The sequence below is a fragment of the Rhinolophus ferrumequinum genome, chromosome 16 (genome assembly GCF_004115265.2).
Source record: "Rhinolophus ferrumequinum isolate MPI-CBG mRhiFer1 chromosome 16, mRhiFer1_v1.p, whole genome shotgun sequence".
Taxonomy (NCBI): domain Eukaryota; kingdom Metazoa; phylum Chordata; class Mammalia; order Chiroptera; family Rhinolophidae; genus Rhinolophus; species Rhinolophus ferrumequinum.
In genome coordinates, this window is record NC_046299.1 from 6,835,922 (window position 1) to 6,860,777 (window position 24,856).

Here is a 24,856-nt window from a genome sequence, read left to right on the forward strand (position 1 = left end):
AGCACAGTTCTCAAAGGCCACAGTTCACCTTGGGAGAACATTCATGAAATTGGGCAGGAGCTGTCCATGCACCACTTCACATAGACAGATTCCGCAGAATTTGGTTCTGTGACCCTCTCATCTTATGATACAGGCTGTCGACTTATTTAAGCTAGAAATCTTCTTTTCTCCAAAAGGACCATTTTTAATCCTGTTTTCCTGCTCTGGACCAGCCACACTATGCAAAGAAGCAAATGGCCAGAGACAACTAGAATAGTCCTTTTCCAGAAGAAAATTCTAGACTCTCTTGTCATCAATAACTCAAATTTGAGGAGCTCCCTAGTTTTTTTTTTTTTAAATTTCAATCCTATTTTCAAGTATTTTCTATTTTCAGCCATTTCCCATCAGCCACTCCCGAGCCTATGTTCTCCAGGTGAGAGGGACTTCTCTGATTTGCTTTTTGGTAAATGTGCGAGCCCTCTAGAAATCCCCTAATATTTAAGTTCAGAGATTTGTCTGATTCCTTCCACTTCAACTTTCATCTGTATTTCAGGATTTCCTCTGAGGAGTTTCTTGTAAAGAGTAAGGGCTTATCAGCTGGTAAAATCCCATTTCTTCAAAAGCAGTGGCGGTGCCAGTGAGGGGAGAAGTGTTATCAGCGCCTGCCGAGCACTGATAAATTCCAACACGGAAAAAGCTGAGCTTGGAAGAGAAAAAGCTCGGACACCCTCTTACAAAATTGTGTCATTGCCGATTTGCCCTGCCGGACTGTTCTCTGCTTGTATTTGTTCATCTTGGCATCGTGTACAATTTAATAGGAAGTTCTTTTAAGGAAAAGAATTACCTTCCAGAAGAGAAAAATATCATTTCTATGGCTGTGTTTAGTTTGTAAACTTAAACCCTTAACACTGTGTTCTTTCATCCTTGCTAAGTAACAATAAACATTACCTTGTGGCTGATAGTCGCTAAGATTTTTCTACACATTTTCTTATTTACCTGACTATTTGGGACTTAAAACAACAACAACATAGTACCTATATAATTTTGGAGGTTCATTTGAAATAACAGGTAGGACTAATATTGTAAGTTTATATTATCCAGAGATTGTTTTTTTTTTTGTCTAGCACAATGTGATAAGGGCTGTTTTGCTACAGGCATCTGATCTGAACCTGTACTTTTCCATCTTTGAGTCAAGGTGAACCCGAGTTCCACTACGTGGCAGGGGCCCATGGCAACGAGGTGCTGGGCCGGGAGCTGATGCTTCTGCTCGTGCAGTTCCTGTGCCAGGAGTACTTGGCCGGGAACGCGCGCATCGTCCGCCTGGTGGAGGAGACCCGGATTCACATCCTGCCCTCTCTCAACCCCGACGGCTACGAGAAGGCCTATGAAGGGGTAATGGCGCCGGTCACCCGCGGCTCGAAGCCCACCCTTGGCGCTCTCTTGTTGAGTGTCTGCCTCTCTGCTGAGACAGGATTTAGGAAAGATGCAACACCGAAACGGAGACTTAGGGGCCCTGAGAGGTGGACGTGCCAACAGACTGGAGAACGGGGCTGTGAATAATATTGTAACATATACAGTGAGAAGAATAGAACAGAGTAACGACGCCTGACATTGGGCAGTCTGTCAGGGCATGCACTGACCTTGAGGATTTCTTGTGACCCTCTCATTAGTGCTCTGAGGGGAGTTGTTTATTTATTATTTTGATATATTTTTATATTTCTTGTCCTGATTATGGTATAGAGTTTGTATAGGTTATACTTATGTGCAGAATATACATATGTAGAGAATTATGTATAGAATATAGTTAGTATTATCTGGGAATAAAATGAAAAATTATACTTAACACAACGGTACCTACGATACAGAATTTGGGTTGTGTTTATTGGTACAAAGATTTAGGGATTTGCGAGGCCAGCTGGTTAGGGATTTGTGAGCAGGGCAGGGAGAATGCATTTAATGTGGTGGGTGTTGATATTCAATGATGGACACTTACTACTGGGAGTTTCATCCAACCGGAATATAAGCCCTCAGAGGAGAGAAGCGGGGAAGAAGGGACCAGATACTTTCTGAGCACTGCCACGAGGCAGGGATCACTCTCTCCGTTCCCTCTTTGGAGTGATTTGGCTGTGTTCTCCATCATCCACCAAATAGCAATAGAAGGTATTTTGATAAGTATCCTTTGGACGTTATCTTCGGGTCAGAGAGCACCTCGAGGCTTAGAGACACACACTCAGGTGGAGATGGAGATGGAGATGGAGGCATCTTGTGCGTGACAGTGTCAGCACTGCCCAGAAGGTGGTGGATTTCTCACATTCTGAATTGTCTCCCAGGGCTCAGAGCTGGGAGGCTGGTCCCTGGGGCGCTGGACCCACGATGGGATCGACATCAACAACAACTTTCCTGACTTAAACTCGCTGCTCTGGGAGGCAGAGGACCGCCAGAACTTCCCCAGGAAAGTCCCCAACCACTACATTGCCATCCCTGAGTGGTTTCTGTCGGAAAATGCCACGGTGAGTAAAAATACCCCCTAATCTGCAGTGGAAGGCCAAGGTTAACACCCAGTGGTATTTGCAGAGGATGTGACATTTAAGCACAAGACAAAACCATTTTTCTTTCATGTTTTCTCCAAAAGTAGAGAAATGTGCTAGATAATAACTACCTTTACAATTGGTATCTGAGGAGATTCTTCTTAGAAATCACTTAATTGTATTTCTTTACAACCACGCAGTGCTTCAACCAAAAAACTTCCCCTGGTTTGGGCACGTTTGTAACTCTCACTATTACCTTCCTCTTTGGTCGTTATACTGCTACGAAATTGTCCTTAGCCCTCACGGATTGCTTGACATGTCTTATTTTTCTATATAACTCTCCATGCATTTATTACCTGGGGTGCTTCTTCGGAAGGAAAAACACAATTGGGTGAGGTGTTTTCCCTAAGTTTCTTAGTCTTGTTTCCCAAAGAGTATGTTGTAGAATAAATAATTTTCACAAAATTTCCCAGGCCTTTTATTGCTTCCTCTGCCCATTACTGTTACCCCTCATCTTTGATAGTCTGTGTCCCTCAAGAGACCTGCTTTGATGGCGATAGGAGTTAGGGGTTAGTCTCAGTTGGGACAACAGAAAAAAACAAATAATGAGATAGAAGTTTACTTATTTTTTCACATAAAAGGATCCTGGAGGCAGATGGTACACAGCTGGCCAAGTGGAAGTCCCAGGATCATCAGGAACCAAGGACTCATCCATTTTCCTGCTTCCACCATGTTAACATGTGACCTTCATCCTCAAGGTCATAATCCAAGATGGCAGTGGGTACTCCACTTGTGATGTCTGTGGAGTGAAAGGAGAGAAAGGGTTAAAAAAAATATTAAGTCCTCTTCTCAGATAATTCAGTTAACTTGAAGAGGCATTCCTAGAATTCCTACATAATGCTTCTGTTTAAATCTCATTGGCCAGAATTTAGTCAAAAGATGATATCAACCCACCACAGGGAAGGCTGGGAAATACTATATTTTAGGCAAGCACATTGCAAGCTCAGTTAAACCATTTCCAGTGTTTGTTTATTTATTTTATTATCAATTTTATTCTACTGGAATTATCTTCATAGGGATCAGTAATTTATGGTAAATATTTGATTCATTGGTCAGTATTTGACCACATCAGGCTTTCCAATTTTTGTTTCTGATATTGTCATTTTTCCTCCCTCCCTCCCTCCTTCCTTCTTTCCTTCCTTCCTTCACCTTTCTTAACTTTTTATCATAAAAAAAAGTCAAACCTACAAAATTAGAGAGAAAGCTGTAAGGGATTCCCATGTACCCATCTCAACTTCTCATTTATCAATTCATGGTTCATTTGCACATTCACCAACTTTCTCCCCCTCCCCAAGGTTTTTGAAGCAAATATCAGGCATGATATCATTTCATTTGTAAATAGTTTAGTAAGTATCTCTAAAATAGTGGACTCTTTTGAGATTATAAATGATTAACATCATATCAAAATAAATTATTTCTTAATATAATAAAATATGTAGCCCGTGTTCACATTTTCACTATTACCGTTCTCCCTCCCTCTCCGCTCTCCCCCACCCCCAGTTTAAATCAGGATCCATATAAAGCCCATTCATTTTGATTGGTATCTAAGTCTTTTAAGTCTCATTGGAGTTACAGATTTCATCTCTATCACTTTTTTTTCCCTGCAGTTTTATTGTTGTTGTTGTTGATCTCATAGCAACTAGGTTATAAACAACCAGATTGCTTCCTAGCGTTTTTCACTGTTTGGGAATACATCCCATTGTATTCTTGGGATGTCATGTAACATATCCCTCTGTGTTTCTTATAAATTGGTAGCGAGAATCAGAGGAGACTAGGCTAATTAGAACAAAGGTTGGCAGACTCCAGCCTGTGGGCCACGTCCCCCACCCCAGGCTTGCTGTTGTCAATGGTGTGTATTGGAACACAGCCACGTTCATTCAGCTGCATGTTGTCTGCGCAGAGAGTTGAGTAGTTACAACAGATGGCAAATGTGTTCATACTACCTGGTCCTGGTCCTTTACAGAAGAAGTCTGGACTAAGGCTTCATCAAATTCAAGGTTGATATTTTTTTAGGTGTGTGTTCTTCTATCAGGAGACAATCACACTTGGCTATGTCTCTTTCTGTGCTCTTTGTAGCCATTGATGAACGCGCCTGACCCATGAATCCCCTGGAGTTGGAAAATGTTGATACTCAGTCATTTCCTCTTTGTGCAGTCACTGGAATATTCCTACAAAAAGAAACTTCCCTGGATTTCTCTTTTTTTACATTCATTTTCCCACAAAGTCCAGTTTTCCCAGGACCAATTTTGAAATTCTAAATTTTGCTAAGAAGATTCTTCCATATAATGATTGCTTTTTCGACTACGTCCCTGTTTGGAAAGCTACCATAGGGAGAGAAAGCAGTTTCCTTCTTATTTTATTTATCAAAGAGTGTTTACTTTGGAATACTCACAGGTGGCAGTGGAGACCAGGGCAGTCATAGCCTGGATGGAAAAAATCCCCTTTGTGCTGGGCGGCAACCTGCAGGGGGGTGAGCTGGTGGTGGCATACCCCTATGACATGGTGAGGTCTCTGTGGAAGACGCAGGAGCGCACCCCCACCCCGGATGACCACGTGTTCCGCTGGCTGGCCTACTCCTATGCCTCCACCCACCGCCTCATGACAGACGCCAGGAGGAGGGTGTGCCACACAGAAGACTTCCAGAAAGAGGATGGGACTGTCAACGGCGCTTCCTGGCACACTGTGGCTGGAAGTAAGTCTCTGAGCATCCTGCAGTCATCGTGGGGCCAAATGATAACGGACTGTGGGACAGGGAGGGACCCTGCGGGGCGGTCTCCTGCTGACTGACTGTTCTTCTTCTTATCAGTATAACAGCCATCATGGTTAACCATTTACAAGTGCCAGCACTCTACATAGAATGGGGTGTGACTTATCCTCGTTTTATAAGTGAGAGAACTGGGGCTTGGAGACCAGGAGGGATCTGCCCAAGCGAGAAAGGGGCAGAGCTGGGTCTGTTTGACTTCGTGGGCTGCTCTTAGCCACTGAGCATTTCGGATTTTATACGATCAGAGATGGGTACACATGGACTTAGGGGAAATGTTAGACCAAAAAGGAAACCCAGCAAAGGGACAGAGTCCGCGCTGGTGCTGGTGCCGGGCTTTTTACCCACAGCTGTTCCCATCCTGGGGGACGCCCCATGCTGTAAGTCCACAGAGGGGGCTGGATATTGAGCCCATGCTCCAGTGTGAAGTGACTTCAAGCTGCAGGTGTGTCCTGAGGCCCGACACGTAGTGAAGACAGTTTCACACATCTGTTCGCTGGAGGTCAGGAGGTCAACAGCTGGTCTCCCAGCCATACCATGGCGTCCGGTGGAAACCCCTCCGTGTGTGATGTGAGGATGTGCTGTTGCTCCCGGCATTTACACCGGACCAGAGAGGCTTCCAGTAGAGACTTCAGGAATTCCGAGGACCCTGTGGTCCAAGTTTTAGGATGAGTACTTTATTTCCTAGGCCAGGGCTGCTCTCGGCCCAAGCCTCCCAAATGAGGAGGGATAAGGGTGTCACATTCCCTAAGGTCCCTCTGTATGGGGATGGCAAGACCCTAAGCATATTGCTCGTTGCTTATTTTCTTCACTTTGTGATGGTTGGTCAAGCCACTGGTGAATTTGAAAAATATCCCGTGTCAGATAGACCTGGTTTGGAGTTCTGGTTGCTGTGTGACCTTGGGCAAGTTACTTCAACTCTCTGACCCCTCATATTTTCCATTTGTGAGATGGGCATGATGATAACAGTGATGATCCCGCTGGGGCTGTTGTGGGGATCGTGTAGGTGACAGGTGTGGCTGTGCTGTCTGTCCAGCTTACCGGAAGCACTCAGTCGTGATAAGTCTCCATCCCACACTCCTCCATCCCAACCCAACCTCTTTCACCAGCATATCTCTATTTTCTATTTCACTGTACGAATTAACTTTAATATTATTTTATTTTATCAGAGGTTCAGCTTCCCATACTTTCCAGGTATATTTCCACCCTTGGGAAAACACAAATAAAAGAAGTGGTAGACATATTTATTCCCATGATGATTTTAAAACACGTACAGAAAGCTTGCCAGTTTTTTTTCTTGCCAAGCAGACGTATTTAATTTCTCTCCATCATGGCTTTTCTCTGTACAAAATAAGAAATATGAATGCAAATCGCTCTCTATCAGGAACATTTCTTAATGGCCAAAAAGCATTCTTGCTTTTCAATTCTAACCTGAAAACCTACAATGCTCTTCACGTGAAATATCTGTTTGTTTTTTTATGGCTGCTGTGACTAATTCGGGGACAGACACGGCGAGATTCATTAGCATCAGGTCAATAGTAACGTTTTGAAAAGTTGGCTGCCGCTTCATCACATCAGCGGCATTTAATTTTTTCCTATCAATTATATTTTCCATTATTTCCGGGACTTTTGTGGCAGAGCCACGTGGTAGTGCCAGCCTCTTTAATCATTCTTCCTCCTGGCAGTGTGATGAAGTCTGCAGATTCATTTCTTTGTATAGATTAACGAAATGCGATTTCTAATTTCCTTGCCTCTTCTCCTGCTCTGCTCCATCTTTTTGTTCCGGTCTTGCTCACTCACTAGCACCGCACTGCCAGGCATTAGTTAATGGAGAGTGGGGCCGTTGAGAGCAGGGTTCAATACTTCTCAAAGTACACATCATTTGTGGTGTGTGCGTCTCAACTCCAAAGTGGTGTTAGACCCTCTGTGTTCCTGCGTCCTCCCGAAATGAAGGCAGATGTCATGATAGCATCGGGCACACAGAGCTCCGTGTTCCACATTGAAGCTTGTGACAAGAGCAGGATTCCAGGCAAGGAGAGAACACAAAGGAATGTCTCGCCGTCCTCAGCTGGGCCCAAAGGCTCGGGAAGAACTATCTGGGTCACAGCATCTTGCCCACACGGTTTGCTTCTGCAGCCATTCTTTGCCAAGTATTCCCTGTTACAAGACATTTGCTGAAGCTCTGGAAGTCAGCAGCATGGCGTCTGCCCAGGTTTCTCAGTGTTCTTCCGGTTTCATACCATGTTGCCCAATCTTCTAGTGCTTCCAGGGCTTGGAAGACACATGTTGCAAAATAGCAGGCCCAATCCAGAGTTTGAAGTATCACATTTATTTATTTCAGTACTAATGAGGCATAAAAGGTTGGGAATAGGACGTTTTATGTGCACAGAGGAGCGCGGCCCTCCCGGGATGTCCCACCTGTGCCAACTAGTGGACATGCTATGTTCTCTGCAATTCTGTACTTCAGTTCTACTGTGTGAGTTGACCTGGCGTTTTGACCAACCTTCTTCAACCAGACCAGGCCCTGCAAAGGATGTTCTATTAACTTGACACTGTCCCACCCTGCCGTGCCACTGCTCTCACTTCCTTGTTTATCACAAACGTTACAGCTGATGACATGTGAATGGTTTGAATCTGGTAGAGAGAGTGACCATATTTTGGTACCATTTTGCCTGTGACATTAGCAATTAGGCAGCAGACTGATACAGAATTGCTCTTGACACCCAAAGCCATGATTTTTAATCAGACATTTATACTGAGTGATTCATCACTTAGCATAATGGCGAGCTAAGTGAGAAGGAAAGGAGGACAGGGAGGGAAGGACAGAGGCGGGTCAAATCGCAGGAGGACCTCCTCTTTTTCTCGGTCAACACAGAGAAACCCAACGCACCCGCTTCCACTCTCTGTAGCCCTAACCCTCAGAATCCATGGGGGCTCATGAGAAGTACTTTCTGCTGGGTGAGCACTTCCTGGTGATCACACACCGCTTCACTGCAGTGTGTCTTACTGATCACCCCGTTCTCCAAAAACAAAGGTGTTGGGGAAAGAACCCCTGGAAATTTATGCCGTCTAACATTCATTTATTCATTTCCCGGATATAAGATACTGTAGTGGGTTGAATGGTGCCTCCCCCCAAAAATGCATGCTTACTTCCTAACCCCCAGGACCTGTGGATGTGACCTTATTTGGAAAGTGGGTCTTTGCAGGTGTAATTAAGAGTCTCAAGATGATGAGGTCATCCTGAGTTGCCTGGTTGGGCCCTAAAATCATTAACAAATGTCCTTTCAAGGGACGGAAGAGGAGGAGAAGACACAGAAACAGGGGAGGAGACCATGTGAAGACAGGCAGAGATTGGAGCTATGCGACCGCAAGCCAAACAATGCCAGGGGCCATCAGAAGCTAGAAGTGGTAGGAAGGATCCTCCCCTAGAGTCTTCGGATGGCACATGTCCCTCCCGATACCTAGACCTCAGACTTCTGGCCTCTAGAACTGTGGGAGAATACGTTTCCATTGTTTCAAGCCCCCCAATTTGTGGCCATTTGTAACAGCAGCCATAAGAGACGAATACAGGGACCGACTCCCTGACAGGCTGGGTCCTTCACATCTGTTGCAGTCGTGTCAGAAGCACCAGGCTCATCTGCTTTCGGGCCCAGTGGTGAGCACATGTGCCGTACAGCCCCCAGCAGCTGTGCTCTGTTTGGAGATATGAACAAGGGCCTGTCACACACACCTAGGTTCAAACCCTGCCTCTCACCCTTTCCAGACACATGGTTCTGGACACATTTCTTAACCGTTCTCTGCCTCGATTTTCTTATTTGTAAAATGGTGCTATGCTACCTCCGTCTCTGCTGGGTTTGCGGAGCAGATTAAGTGACTAATGGATGCAGAGTGCCAGGTCCCGGTTTACGGAACGCACCGAGGTAACTGGTCTGGATAGCTTTTTTAGGAAATAGAATAGAAGAGTGTTGTAGAGCTGTAGCTGACAGCAGCGTAACTACAGAGGTAAGTTTAAATACTAAAAATCCATACTGTTAATGAATGATACCCTCATTCCAAAAGTAGTGTTAAACCGAGATTAAGAAATAAAAGGATTTTACCTAAAAAGCTCCTTTTGTCAGAGATGCTGTGTGTCATATGTGCCTGTCTTCCCCATACACCATTCCACCTGCATCTTTACCCTCTCTCAGCTCCCCTACCCTTCCCTCAACACTTGCCCTAATTAGTTTTTTATCTGTAGTAGATACTTGCTACCTCCTTGTGCAAATGAAGTCTTTTGAATCCCGTTCTAGAATGTTCTTGCAGTCTCCTCGGTGCCATTTTGAGCCTTGGTCAGTTACGTGTTGTCCGGTTGCCTTGGCAGGTCTCAACGATTTCAGCTACCTTCACACAAACTGCTTCGAGCTGTCCATCTACGTGGGCTGTGACAAATACCCACACGAGAGCGAGCTTCCTGAGGAATGGGAGAATAACCGGGAATCTTTAATCGTGTTCATGGAGCAGGTATGGCCTGGGCACACGGCTGTGATGGGACGAGGCCCTTAAGATGGCTGAAAGTGAGAGATCATGCTAGTGAATCGGACTGGGGCCGTCGTCCTGGGCTGGCCACTGCAGAGTGGGAAGGAACCATTGTCTGTTTGCACTTGATTGGACCCGAGAAAGCGAGCTCTATGTCAACGTTGATTGCACTCATGCTGAGTGAGACTGATTCATGCTGAGTGAGAATTAGATTGGGGGGTTTTCAGCTCCTGCTCTGTGGAAAGGTGGGTGACATGTGTCCGAGCCAGCGTGCCCAGGCCCCATGTATTAGTCTGCCAGGGCTACATAACAAAATATGCAGGCTAGGGGGCCAAAACAACCAATCACAGTTCTGGCGGCTCGAAGTCCAAGACGAAGGTGTCAGCAGGTTGGTTTCACTCATAGGCCTCTCCTTGGCTTGGAGCTGGCGGACCTCCTTCTTACTGTGTCCTCACGTGGGCTTTTTCCCATGGGCATACACTCCATGTATGTCTATGTGTCCAAATTTCCTCTCCTTGTAAGGACACCTGTCAGATTGGATTAGGGCTTACTCTAATGACCTCATCTTAACTTCTTCACCTCTCCAAATACACTCACATTCCAAGATTCTAGGGTTAGGGCTTCAACATAGGAATTTTGTAGGGGACACGATTCAGCCCATAACAGGCCTCATGCTGAAGTGTCTGCAGGAGGCAGGGCATCAGCTGGGAGCAGTTCTAACAAGGGCCTACTGAGGTGCTGCTTGCAGCTGGGGAGGAAGCCCTGCTGGATACATGAGGAACGTTGCACCCCCGACCCGTTCCTCCTGCTCTCAAGGACACGTCCATCTTGTAGCACTGAATAAACCGGTTCCAGCTAGGTGCTAAAACTAACTGAATAGCATCCATGCCCCACTGAGGAACAGACTAACTGGAAACCAGAGGAATAAACAAAAAGGAATGCCGAACTTCAGTTATGCTCGTCTGACTCTACCCTGATTCCCACGCATTACGGAGTAAGATCCTGAGGCTGTACACCGAGGCTGCCCCTGGTCCTCTGGGTAGCATAGATGAGTCAGACAAGGCATCTAGCCAATGGCTTGGGCTGCCAGCTTCCTATACCTGCAGCTCCACACCAGTGGCAGAGGTCGGCTCTGGGTTCTAGCACTCAAGGAAGGTCGCGGGAGGGTTGGTGCAGCCCACTGTGCACTTCCCTGTCACAAGAGAGTGTGAACTTGCTCTTCGCCCTTTGGGAAGCCATGAGCACACTTACTGTCCCCTCCCTGGAACTTGGTGAGGAAAGGCTCTTTTTCATTTATTTCATCTAGGAAAAGAGAGACGGCCCTAATCCTTCAAAAGTTGTGGTCCCAATTTGCCAAAGAGCCTCATATGGGTTCAAAGCCCAGGCATAGTATTAGGCATAAAGAATGTCATTGGCAATGATGGCATGTCACCTTGGATTCTCACATCTTACCACAGATAGGAAACTGAGGCCCGGGGTTCAGAATTGATGTGTCATGTGACATAGCTAATCAGTGGGAGGGCCCTATAAACTAAGTTGTTGTTTGTCTGTGACTGTTTCCTTTCCTCTGACTCTTACGTCATGAAGTCGACACATTAAGTCTATATAGTCCAGAAAAGTCAAAATCGATGTGCCTATGAAAAGTTAAATTCCATTTTTAGTGATGTGTTTTTTTTTTTTTTTTAATGAACCATCTCAGATCCTAATATTTTTTAAACCTCTGAAAGATTTTCACTCCAATGGAAGACTTCTGGTGCAGACTCATAAGGAGTGCAGAGGTTTACACATCAAATCCACACAGAGCTTTTGAGCTAGGCGTGGCTTCATGAGGGTTCTTGGTGACACTGGGCTGGCCTCGGGTTCTTAGTTCTCCCTGTGCTGGTTGGGTGGGAAGAGTCAATGAGCTCACCCCATGTCTCATCATGTTTGCCGAGCAGGTTCATCGCGGTATCAAAGGCGTGGTGAAGGATTTACACGGAAAAGGAATTCCAAATGCCATTATCTCCGTGGAAGGTATCAACCATGACATTCGAACAGGTAACTGCAAATAGGAAATATCCACTTTCTTGAAGTATTTGAATGAATGAATGAATGAGTGAATGAATGGATGTATAGATGGACATTGCGTGGTGGTTCATAGACTGTGCAGTGAGTGGCTGAGCTGGGATGGGAGCCAGCTCACATCCGAGTGCAGTGCCCCTTCCCTGACCCCATGCTGTTCCTCCTGTAGAGCAGGAGGGGCCTTTCCCCCCAAAATTGTCCTCATCCCTGTCTTCCCAACACGTCCGAATTTGACCTGTGAGAAAACGGAGACCCTGGGACATTAGGACGGAATGAGGCTGGGATTTAGACCTGGCCATGTGCTCTTCAGTGCCAGGTCGCCTGCCAGCATGCCCCGTACAGAGGCCAGTTATTACTTACGTGGGCAAAATGTATCTGAGATGCCACAGAGTAGCAGACTGCTGCTGCCATGCCCCGAATCTCGCTCTTTCCATGCAGTTGCCTATTTCTTCACTCAGCAGGATCTTCACACTGTGTAGATGGCAGTTGGTACATACCAGCCCCTCACAGGCATCCATTGATTCGTTTGTTCATTCATTTATTCAACAAATGCAGGTGGCAAACCCGTCACAGGCCAGATACATGGGAGGTGCCCGAGGTCATTATGAAAGAGGCTGTTTGATCAGCTGTCATAGGGCTGTATTTTAAGCATTGCTAACGAGTGCCTTCAAAAGAGTGATTCGTAGGAGGCAGGAACATCCCTTGGATCATTAGGCCTTGTGCGTGTGGTGAGAAAACACGAGGGTTTTGCAATGGAGTGGGACATAAAAGTCCTGGGGCCCCGCACACCAGCAGCGAGCTCTTTGCCTAATGAGCTCTGAATTTCAAGTCCCTGTAATCAAGGAGACGGTTTTGATAAGCTTATGGGAAACATGTGTCCCATTGTCTTTATTTCCCCCATAAATAATTTCCCAGTGCTCATGGTAAGTGAATTCCATACTTTACGCACGGAGCTTTACTGTGTTTGTTTCAGCGTCTTTCAGTGCTCAATGTCAGCTCTGAATTTGCCTTGATTTCTGTCTGAGGCTTGTGTGATGTGACGTGTTTTATTTCAGGAGGGATTTTGCATAAAATAAACAGGGGTATTAAATGCAGTTCCACAGGGAGAGAAGCTAGGAAGAATGCTTTCTAAATGCATGACGTATGTTGGCCAGCACCTGGCTCAGAATGCCATGTGACTGTCCCATGCTTGGTCAGGACACTCCACCTGGTCTGCTAGCAAATGACCTTCAGTGGGGCCAGGGTTGTATCTTCTGTCCACCACTGCCGAGCGAATCCAGCTGTAGGTCGACCTCCCCTCTGCAGCGGCATGGAACACTCGCGCCTGGACAGACCTGACCGCTCGGTGGGACAGTAACCCATCAGTGGTTAAGACCTGACATACCCAACTTCTTGGGTTAATAAGACATTTGTCTTCATCCCACTGAATCGAACTGGCGTTACTTGGGGATGCTCCGTATGAAACATACTGTGAAGTGCAGAAGAGTAAGCGTAAGGAGCCCAGACTCTAACACATGGCCAGGACAGGAAGAGGAGGACACGTGGTCTGGTAGGAGGACGGGGGACATGCGAAGGGCTGGCTCCTTCAGGTTTGCTCGGGAGCTGTAGGGCCCAGAGAGGTGTCTCAAAGGGGGAGCTGCGTTGTGAGGTGCAGGCTGTCTGACTGCAAGATGAAGACTGCTTGATGGGCTCTTACGTTCTGAAAAGCCATGAAATGGCATTGGATGTAGTTGAAGACCTTGCATTTTCACTAAAGGAAGACGCAAGGTGCAGGGCTGAGAAATACCAGGGGGCCCCCTACCTAAGTCGTGCACCGGGGCTCTCGCACTGAGTCCTGTTTACCAGGGAGCAGGCTGCGTGACGTGTGGCAAACAACGGCCAGCATATTTCATTTTTCTCACATCCTGTGCTCTCGTGCCGGGGTCTCAGCCTTCAGCACCCATGTTTGACTGCTCATGTAGCTCCAAGTTTCTCTTGGACCCGGACGTGGAATAAGGGCCGTGGAAGTACAGTTACCAGGGCCTCCTCCCAGGGTGTTGGCCCATGTCCTGTGTTGTCCTTCCCTTCTCTTTTCAGAAGTGAGGAGCCCCACCCCTAAATTACTATTCTATATTTATAGCCACGCTAAGGGAAGCCAGGAAGCCATGCACCAATGGCTTTTCAAGATGGCATTTTGTGGTGAGGGCCTACCGTTTGGAAATTCAAGTTCATAACGAATGGCGTATATTGTCACGGCGAAAGGAGTGTTAGTGATTATTTCTCCATCTCTGCTCATGTGTATAACACTGTGGGGAGTCTACACCCCAAGCCCCTGCCTGTTAAAACCATTAAGGGGGCTTCCAAAGAGGAAAACATCTTGACTTCCAAAGTGCATGAAGGGCTTGCATCTGCAGGGGCTTGAATTCCACACGGCCTGCCTCTGAGTCTCTCTCTGGCCAGGGGGCTGGTCTTGGAATCACGGGGCTGGTAGTCTCTGCTTTAGATAAAAGTTGCTCTGAGTTCCTCTGTTTCTTTTCACAGCCAGTGATGGGGATTACTGGCGCCTCCTGAACCCCGGAGAGTATGTTGTCACAGCCAAGGCGGAAGGTTTCACCTCGTCCACCAAGAACTGCATGGTTGGCTATGACATGGGGGCCACTCAGTGCGACTTCACTCTCAGCAAAACCAACCTGGCCAGGATCAGAGAAATCATGCAGAAGTTTGGGAAGCAGCCGGTCAGCCTGCCAGCCAGGCGGCTGAAGCTCCGGGGGCGGAAGAGACGACAGCGAGGGTCACCTCCCAACGCTTGAGACACATCCCAGACCCCTGCAAATTAAACCACCCCCGGTCATAGCTCCATAGAGGACTTGCTCCCCGTTGTTTGCTCTGTAATTCAAGAAGGCCTGGGAGAATGTGTGCACGGCAAGGCTGGTCCCAAAGCGAGGGCTGAGGGCTTAGGACATTTTCTTCTCTTTGTTCCCTTGTATCCAAATAACTTGGGCAGAGTGGCAGAGAAAGGCTGGCTGGTGTGAGAGAATTCAGCAAGTCAGTCGAATCAGAGAGAGGGGGAAGTTTGCCTGCTCGGGCCTCCTGGCCGCCACAGGAAACCGGTGCTTCCCGTTTGCATTGCGTGACAGCAAGTTCTCCATGTATTTGCAATGAGCACTTGCATTGTGCACGGCTAAATTGTAGCAATCCTGGGGCCCTGCAATCCCCAGTGTCGCCATTTGAGATGCTCCTGGGCTTTCCAAGAGAATCCACCCTCTTGGCCCCAGGACATACTAAGCTGCAGCAAATCAATTCTGCATTCTGTTAACAATAGAGACATCACCAAGCGAGCTCAGTCAGCCTCTGGAGTCAGGTTTAGTTTCCTTTTCAACAAAAGCTCCTGCTCATAAAAGGGGAGATAAGCTGAAATAATTTAAGTGAAGGTTGGGCAGCAGGCGTGGACTAGGGCTGGGCTGGTCGCTTGCAGACCGGGTTTCCAGAGAACCGTCCCCAAATGTCCTGCTGCTCTGGTAGCCCTGGGGGCTCCCTGGGCGGGGACTGCAGCAGGTGCCGGCCTTCCTAAGGAACCAGATCCTTCAGCCCTGCTCCTCAGTGACCTGCTAGGACTTGAGAAGAGCTGGAAGGAGGCTCACCTGCAACCTTCTCTGCTGCGGCTGTCCTCCTTTCCTGGAAACTGGCCTGATGTCACTAGGGGAGTGGTTTTTGATATTGGAATACCAGACCTTCCAGGTTGCGCTAAATCTGATGATAGGCTCTTAGAATTATCTGCGGAGCGTTGGTTCAGGAGGGGCTATTGAATTACCATACAAGAAAACAATTTGTCCCACTTTTTTGTATTAATGTTGCTGCCTCACTGACCTGGGAAGGATGAGAAAAATAAAAAAAAAGCAAACGATGTGATGCTTCCAGTGTGTGGTTTTCCTGAGTACACTCGCCGCCCCCACCCAGTAGGACCGGCCGGAAAGCTTTCGAGACGGGTTCCCTGCAGCTTGATCCTTCAGCTGAGCTGATTCCAGGAGGCCATGGAAGCTCTTCCTCCTGCCTGTGTGTCTCCTGCCATATAAACAAAGCTCCAAGTTCACAGCCAAGCCACAAGGAGTCCAGGGAAAATTAGAGAAAAGAAATCAGAGAGATGGGTTGAGTCTTCTGGTGCCTTCTGGGGCACACAGAGGAGAATGACGGGTCATTAGAGCTAAGGGGCACCTCCAGATCAATGAGTTCCAGGACGGCACCCAGCTTTCCTCTTGCAGACCAACTCTGATTTATCAGTAGTAGTTGCTTGGAGCTCTGTGTTAAGGATTCTGAAGCAGAGTCCTGGCTCAGTGGGAAAGAAGACCGCAACTTAGCTGTGTGTGTTACGGGGATGAGAAGGGGTGAGAGCGGGGAGACCGCAAACGTCCATCCTTGAGCTAGTCCAACTGTCCTGAACTTAGAGGTAGAAACACAGGCCCGGGAAGGGGCACAAATTGTCCAAAGTCCCATTTCGGACAGCGGCGGGACACTTACGGCAACGCTCTTTCCACAGCCTTCCTGAAAAACGTGTAATTAGGTCCTAGAGCAGCCCTGGGGCCTGTGCCTCTGGACCTGACTCTCTTAGAAGCAGATCATGCCCCCAGGCAATGACAGAGCCTTGGAAGCTATGGGTGTGTTTCATAAATCAGAGAGGACAAAAGATGGGAAGCCTTGTTTGATCCATTTGCCTGGAGAAATTTAGCAAGGAGCTGATGAAACGTGTATAAAACCCTGAAGAAGCACACTGGGCCTGATTCTGGTGCGCTTTGTTTTGCCATCATAACTCCCTGTCCCCGTGAGCCGACCTCGCACCTGGGTTCTATCCTGACGTCGTGCCGTGTTGATGGTCAGCTGGTTGGTGACTCTCATCAGAAGCACAGCTTCAATCTGCACTGAATTTTGATTGAAAGTTGCGGCTTCCTGCCCAGCTCCGCCTCACTTGTCATTTTCCCCAGGCATGTGCTCTTGCTGGGCTAAGGGACACAGAAAGGCTACAATCCTTTGGGCATTTTCTCCATCTAGCTCTGGGAAGTCCAGAAATTCCAGGATTTGGGGATCAGGTCCTGCCTTCTTCCAGTTCATATACAACACACTGCACGAGGCCTGGGAGACCATTGGAGCAGAAAGAAGAGGGAGACCTCTGAACCCCATGGAGAAAGTTTCCATGACACCCCCAGGCCCGTGGAGGAAGGAAAGAGCCCACCCGTCACTGTACCTCCTGAGGAGGGGGCAGTGGGTTTGAGAGGGAAAAGATGGAGCTCTGTGGGTGGGTGGCTTGAGTTTGATTCCAGGGCCGCCTTTTACTGTCTAAGTGATGTTGAGCAAGTTGCCCCATCTCTCTGAGCTTTATTTCCCCATCTCTAAAATGGGATAGGAGCCCCTACCTCTTAGGGTTGTTGTGGAGGTTCAATCAATGTTAACATATTTAAATGCTTGGAACCTTCAGCATCAAAAAGATCTAGAAATTAAAATGGAGTATTTTTAGAAAACAGTCTGGTACTATGTTTCCCCTAAAATAAGACTTAGCCGGACAATCAGCTCTAATGCGTCTTTTGGAGCAAAAATAAGACTCGGTCTTATTTTACTATAATATAAGACTGGGTCTATAATATAATATAATAAAGTATAATATAATATAATATAACCAGGTATAATATAATACCAGGTCTTATATTAATTTTTGCTCCAAAAGACGCATGAGAGCTGATGGTCCATCTAGGTCTTATTTTCAGGAAAACACGGTAATATTTCCTTCCTGGTCAGTAACTGAACCCTGGTAATTTCAGGGGTTATTTTCAAGGGTTAATAATATGGACAAGGAAACGGCTACATTTCTGAACTCTCCTTGTGGGTAGGGGTGGCACCATGTTTGTCAGTTCTGGTTAATGAAATGTGAGAATTCCAGAAAGTGCGAATAAAAGGAGGGTGTGCCTTTCTGTTCTTTCTCTTTTTTCCTTTTGTCAACCTGGAACAGACACATAGCAGTTGATGCCGCAGCAGTCATCTTTGATGCCGACCTTGAAGATGGAACCACGCCTGGAGGATGGAAGAGCCTGGGTCTCGGAGACACAAAATGCCACCACGTCGGTCTCAGCGGTCTTCCTCTGGATGTTTCCAGCCTACCTTGTCTCAGCCTCGCTTATTGGGGGTTTTAAGTTATGTGTGTCAGATCTTTATCCTAAGTGACACAAGGCTCAAATTCAGGTCTCTCTGATGCAAAAGTTAGCATTTCCAACCCATAAGCTCTACTGAAACCAAGAACATTTTTGCACATATTTTTCTAACTTAGTCTGCCTCAGAACTTTAGAAACCAAAAGCCAAAATGCTGAATAAACTGTGACTAAAAAGAATAACCGTGTGGCTCGGGTATTTTCAGTTCCAGTTTTCAGATGTTCCGTTATGCACCGAGGTCCTTTATAAGCATCCTCACCAAAGCACCTACTATTTCTAATGTTTTTCACGCTGTCACTGAGCACTGCCTCCCGACTCAGCAGTCACCGTTAATGATTATAAAGTAAGACTAATGAAGCTTCAGGACACTAAGCTTGTTGGCACGATGAGTGTCCCTGTGTTCACACACTTGAATGGGACTTTGAGCCTGGGGAACCCATAACTGCGACTCTGAATAATTTTGCATTTGCAGAGACTGTAAGCATGATTTTGCAAAATATTGCTTTATACCTTTCTAGCTGCATAAAGAACTTTCCAAGATGATTCTTTTGGTTAACAGAAAGGTAGTGCACTTCTCAGGGTGTTTGCTTACTTGTTCAGTTATTTCATTAGGGATTAAATTATCTGGGTTCCTATAAAACCCTAGGAAAGAAATGTGTCCTATTGTGAAGAGGGTAGGTTCAGAGTCAGGAGGTGGAGAGGAGTGAGAAATTGACTGTACAAGTGGACAGCGACCAGACTAATTTGAAAACAGATTTCTGATCCGCAATCTGCAGCAACCAACCCAGGAGAACAGCCTGCTGTCAATCAGACTTGGAGGAAGTCAGACTGCTCTCTCTTCAAATGATTCAGGAAGCCAATCAACCAACACAAAATGTCCAGGAATTGCTCAATAACTGATACCTTCCCTACTTCCTGTCTCTGCTTCCAACTTCCGGCCAACCAGAGAAAGTTCAGTATGCTCCCCTAAGCAATCACGTAGAGTGTCCCGCTTCTAGCTATGCTGCCTCCAGCTTCCCCAGGCCAACAACCTCTAATGGGTGCGCCTGAAGCCCTCCCTCAAAGCTTCCCCTCTCCTTGGCTTGCCTTTAAGTCTCTGCCAAAACACGAGAGATGGTGCTGACTCCATGCATAGTCTGAATGCATAGTCCCTGCTTGCTTTCACTTGGGTGGTCTTCATTTATTCCACAGGAGAGAGCTCAGGCATTGGGAGGAGAGAGAAATGGATTTGACTTCAGACTCTGTCACTCACTGCCTGTGTGAGTCCAAGCAAGTCACTAACCCTATTCAGACTCAGTATCCTCACCTGCAAAATGGGCCAGCTGACTCAGAACAAGCATGCAGGAAGTGAGGGACCCTTGCACTTTACTAAAATCACTTCCTAGAAACCAATTCTATTACCTTCAGGTTTTTGTTTTTAATTTTATGTTTTTTAGGAATACTGGGTAATTTCTTTTCCTTTACATGGCACTTTGCAATTCACAGAGGATTTGCACATCCATTATTTTATTTCTACCTCCCAGCAACCCCTGGGGTAGGCCCAAAGTTCTTATCAGCCCCATTATGCAAATGAAAAAGTGAGGTTGGAGCAGTTAATGGTTAACGTGGCCCCACTAGTAAGGGGTGTGCAGGTGGAGCGGAGTGAGGGGCTTACTTATCCTGACGCCTTTTAGTACAAAGAGGCAAACCAAACATGTTTGTTTAGCTCACGGGAGTATTTGTTTAGGACTTACAGCCTGGGGATAACGGCCTGTGGACTCTGATTCAGATCAGAGCTTCCTTCCACGGTGTGGGTGCTGCCAACTCCTGGGCTCCCTCACATGCTGCCTTTGGATTGGTTCTGAGAGCCACGTTCTGGTTCACACCCTGGGTCTGCTGTGCTGACACTCAGTGTTATTAAAGCACCAGGGATCATCAAGACCAAGACAGGTGTCGGGGCTTCTGAGGGTTGAAAGGCCAGAGGTGCAGAAACGTCCAGGTCCTTCGTGTCCATCACCTCTCCTCTCCCTGGAGGCTCCCAGAGGCTCCACGTCAGGGACAATGATGGTGGGTGGGGAATCAAGGCTGCCAAGCCAACAAAGCCTCCTCTGGTCACAAACCAAGTCCTCCCTCTCCCTGATGGCTGTGTTGGACCCAGTGACTGCACACAGGCTCACTGCCCTGCACAGTGAAGAAGGAATCAGAGTGAGGGCCTGCCCGTCTGAAGTGCTGGGCCAGCCTAGGCCGAGTAGGGCCTCAAGAGGGAGAGAGAACAGGGGTTCCTGCCTTGAAATGCCGTAACCCCACCCAGTGGGAAAACACAGGCCAATGATTGTCATCGGTTCTGGCCAATCAAGTGCCAGCTCAGCCCACAGGCTGACAGGGGAACCTGGGAAAGGGGACGTTTGGGGCAGACCTTGAACCAGATGAGACTAAAGTATCGCCATCCCTCCTGGGACCCTTCAGAGGTAAGATGTAATGGTATCTACAGAAATGGAGTCCAACAATTCCAACTACCACGTGGAATTAATTGTCTTCCTTTTTCCATGAAGGAAATCTCGTGTCCTGTCCACCCTAAGGCAATACACTGTGGGTTCCCATGACATGAAGGCTTGTCGTAAGATGAGGTTTGTTGTCAAAGGCCTTTATTGAGTGTTTGCTCTGTCCCCTCCTGACAGGCACTGGGACAGGATGGAAAAGACCCCAGTCTCTCAGTTGGAACACTAGCGTGCCAATGTCCTTTGATGGCAGTTTTAGAGATTGGTCACTTCTCTCTGATGACTTCGGGTGGTGTAGGGCAGGAAAGGTGACCTTCAGCTGGATTGGGAAGATGAATCAGAGTTCACCCCGCAGACCAGGGGAGGAAGCGTAAGAGCAGGCCTCTCGGGGGACGAGACAGTCCGTGCAATGGCACAGAGAGACACAGGCTGTGTTAGATTGGCGGAGCTATAGAAGGACTCCACATTAATGAGAGAAAAATATCAGGTGAGGAAAGGCAGATGATGGCAAAGAGGAAAGCAGGTGCAAGGCTGTGCCAGGCGCCAGGCCTCAGGTGCTGGATTGGGTATTGAGAAGTACCCTGTGGGCACTACCGACCCACAGAGAACAGCAGAGGCCACACAAGAAATTCCAAGAAATACAAGAGAGCAGAAACACGGCTTCTTGCTGAGAAGTAATGGGGCCATTTCCATGAGTGGTTTCTTCGGTCTAAAAATATGCATGCTAAAAACATTTCTTTCAGTACATGGAGTGGAAAAAATGTTTAGTTCTTTAAAAAGGAGGATACATTTTTTAAAAAATCAATGAATTGCAGGACAAGCTTTAGGATTTAATTGCAAACTTAAATTTGGCAAACCTGGTCCCTTTGCAAGCACTGCTCATGCATTAGGTTGGCCAGGGCTGTCCCCTGGGACAGCAGTGAAACTGGGGGAGAGAGGTGTAATTATTTCCATTTTACTGATGAGGACACAAGGCCTGGGACTGGTCCGTTACTTATCTAAGCTCTTTTCCATTTATAGAGAAGCAGAAATTTGGAGGGAATAGCATTTAGTAAAAGGATCGATAATTAGAAGGTCTGCAAGATGGGAATTTGGCGCAGAAAAATGTCCACAATGGGATATTTTGTCTAACTGTATTGCCTTGGTTTGGGGTTCCCTGAGACAAGTCTGAGACAAGAACGTGGGTGCAGGGAGTTTATTTGGGATGTGATCCCAGGAAGCAGGAGCGAGGGAGCACACAAGTGATGAAGATAAGCTCGCTGCTGTGGGCCATGGCAGGTCACGCCCCAGGATCCTGGAGAAGAATGTAGACGCCTCCCGTTATTGTCCCGACAGGGGATTGGAGCTGGTGTGAGGGCAGGTGGACTCCGGGGGTCAGGGAAGGAAGTGTGTGTGCAAAGCAAGCAGCGCAGAGCCTGGAGGGGACATTGCCAGCAGGAAGTGAATGTGAAGCTCAGAGAACAGGTGGACCTGGGGGCACCAGTCACTAAAATCCATCTGCAACCCCAAGGAAGGCAGGTTTGAAAGGTGGGTCCAGGATACTGACTCGGCCATGTGATGCCTCAGTGGAAGAAGCTCTGAATTCACCGCCTCAGTGCCCTACACTCAGGAAGACCTCAGGGATTGTCCCCTCATCTCCCTGCTGCACTGCTGGTTACAAGGAATCCTAAACCACTGGTAATGAGCGCAGCAAGGGAACTGGAAGTTGGGCTGAATACGTCTACTCATTGATTCCTTCAGTGAACAAAGATGTACTGAAGCCTGCCGTCCACTAGGCACCGTGCTGAGGCTCAGGAGACCCCAGGGAAGGAGAGAGGAGAGGTCTCTTCCACACGGAAATGGCGTCTTGCAGGAGTCCTCAGCGGTGCCTGGTGTTTCGGCCCCAGGGGGCTTGCTGTGGACATGAGCTCACAGCTGGAGGGAAGCAGGTACACAACTTCTTCTCAAACGTACTGATGGGCTCGGCTACTTTGCAGGTAAAAGTCATCCAGGAAAGACACGTGGGAAAAGGTCTGTGGGAAGTAAACATCTCCACTCAAGAAAGTGGATTTCTGGAGGGAGACAGGAGGCCAGGAGTCATTTGAGCCTTTCCCAATGGCGTCTGCAGCGGTGGGATTAGGAGAGGCGGGTCCTCTAACTGCAAGGAGATGAGACGTTCTGGGGGAAAAAAACACACCCGGCCTCTATGAGGTCCAGCTAAGATGGTGGGATCCATTGTTCAGGTTTCCATACACATGTGATTCAGCTGCGCTGAAGACTGCTGAAGGATGAGCCAAGGATGAGCAGTTCCTCTTTAGCTCATCTGTCCTGTACTTTAGGAAGAAAGCTTTGGCAGCAGCAAGAAGGATGGAGTTGGCAGGGCCAAGATTGGGGAAAGGAGGAGCCAACTGGGAGCTGCAACACCAACCGGTCCAGGTGACAGATGATAGAGGTCCCGAGCAAGGCAGCAGCCACAGGAAATAGTGACACCACATATCACACATTCTAGGACTGGCTCAGAGGCATTCTGTGCCTCAGGTTCCATGGGAACTGTCAGGTCTCAAGTCCAACACATCTTAATTCGTCCAGGCAGTACTTAAACATTTTCGAGTGTCTGGTGCTTCCAAGCCAATCCCTCTTTTCCCCTCAACAGACAGGACTGAAGCCAACACCCTGGAATCAGCCAGGCTCCAAGGCTCTTCCCCACTTATCCCACCATTTGGGGGCCATATTTCCTTGAGCTGAGCTGATTAAATCCATGAGCTTTAGACACACACACACACACACACACACACACACACACACACACAAACACACACATTTTTTATTATTGCCCAGGTTGCATGCCCATGTCCGACCCGATGTCTTTGCCTAGGGCATTCAGTATCCCAAGTGCCAGGCCTGGGTCTCATGTCCACCTCCAGGGCTGGAGGAAAGGGATCACACTGACCCTAAGAACATGGTTGGAGAATGGGGGAGAAGGTGGTTTTACAAAGGAAAGCCAGGGTGTTGTTCCCCCCGTAAACGAGATTGCTGTGCTGCCGAAGACCCATATAAGCTCCGTGAAGACAGGGATCCTTGCTCTTTGGTGACCGCTGTGTGCGGTGTATGTCCACTCTGTTGACAGTGCACTTGACTGAGAGCAGGAAGACCCTGATCTGGCTGTCGCAGCAACAGGTTCTCCTAAGTGATCTCTATAAAATCATCTTACATAACCCGGCCTCTCTGTTCCCTTCAAACATTGCGATTGTCTCTGATTCTGATTAATAAGATTCCATGAGCCCCACAAGGAAATTGGTCTCTTTCCCTAATGGGTGCACCCGGAGCCTGTGCCCTGTGTGTGTGTGGGGGGGGGCGAGGGGGAGTATGTTTTCTAAGCCCCCAAGTTAACTACATTCTCTGACTTAAAATAGCCCCCATCTTGGGTCTTTGGGAACAGTATCTGTAGGCAGATAGCCCCCCCTACTTTTCTCTCTGCCAGCTGCACTCATGATCTGGGGAAGGCCCTTTCCTCTTGGACATTTAATGGCCTTGAAGGACATGTTATATTGGGGAGAGGGCAGCAGGGACTTGGGGACTATTGGATGTGAAGGGAACAAACTCAGATGACACATCTCTTTGGTTTTGGTCACGCTTGCAACCTCAATTTGCAGATGCCCCTGATTTGCTTGTGTTTTCCAAATCTCATCCATCTGTCCATGAGCTTTTACGTTGCTTGTTGAGTATCCTTACTGAGTCTTTGTCTGAGAATATGAGCGGAAGAAAAGAAACCCCTGAACATGAAATAGTACATTTGTGCCATCAAAACATAGGCTGTTGGTTTTCTTTTTAAATTAAGAATTGCTGTATAAAATTGCACTTTGCAATGTCAAGATGACTCTAACTCTGAGTTGGGGTACAGGGCCCCAACTTTATTTGAGGGCCTAGTGAAGGATAACAGCAGTCATGAGCGACAGGGTAGGTCATTCTGTCCTCCTCCATCCACTGGCTGATTTCTCTTCTCATCTCCTGACCCTGAACCTGACTCAGTTTCAGGAACGGGGGACATGACTTTGCACAGTCCCCATGGAAACACCTTGGCAGCGTTAAGGAATGCCCAGGGTCAGATATTCTAGGGCAGGGAGATCTGGTATTACCTCTGCTTTGGAACCAGCTGATCCCCAGTGAGCCTGGGCTCAGTCCGTTTTTGGTGCCTGAAGACAGTCTGGGCGCCATGTTTATGTTCAACAAAAAGCCAGTCCAGAAAAACTGCAGAGAGGATACCTGCAGTGTCAGCATGCTGGCCGGAGTTCCCAGAGCTCTTCCTTTCTCTGCAGACACTAGCC

At 47.6% G+C, this 24,856-nt stretch overlaps 1 protein-coding gene across 1 annotated transcript in view; it reads left to right on the plus strand.

Moving 5' to 3' along the window:
• CPXM2 (carboxypeptidase X, M14 family member 2) overlaps positions 1 to 15,787 on the plus strand; it is a 98,730-nt gene extending 82,943 nt beyond the window's left edge. Inside the window, exons 9-14 of the mRNA XM_033131159.1 lie at positions 1,175 to 1,371; positions 2,310 to 2,489; positions 4,962 to 5,259; positions 9,689 to 9,828; positions 11,781 to 11,880; positions 14,425 to 15,787. Coding sequence (XP_032987050.1) covers positions 1,175 to 1,371; positions 2,310 to 2,489; positions 4,962 to 5,259; positions 9,689 to 9,828; positions 11,781 to 11,880; positions 14,425 to 14,693 — 1,184 coding nt within the window. The 3' untranslated portion in view covers positions 14,694 to 15,787. The remainder of the gene's footprint in view (positions 1 to 1,174; positions 1,372 to 2,309; positions 2,490 to 4,961; positions 5,260 to 9,688; positions 9,829 to 11,780; positions 11,881 to 14,424) is intronic.
• The last annotated feature ends 9,069 nt before the right edge of the window (positions 15,788 to 24,856 follow it).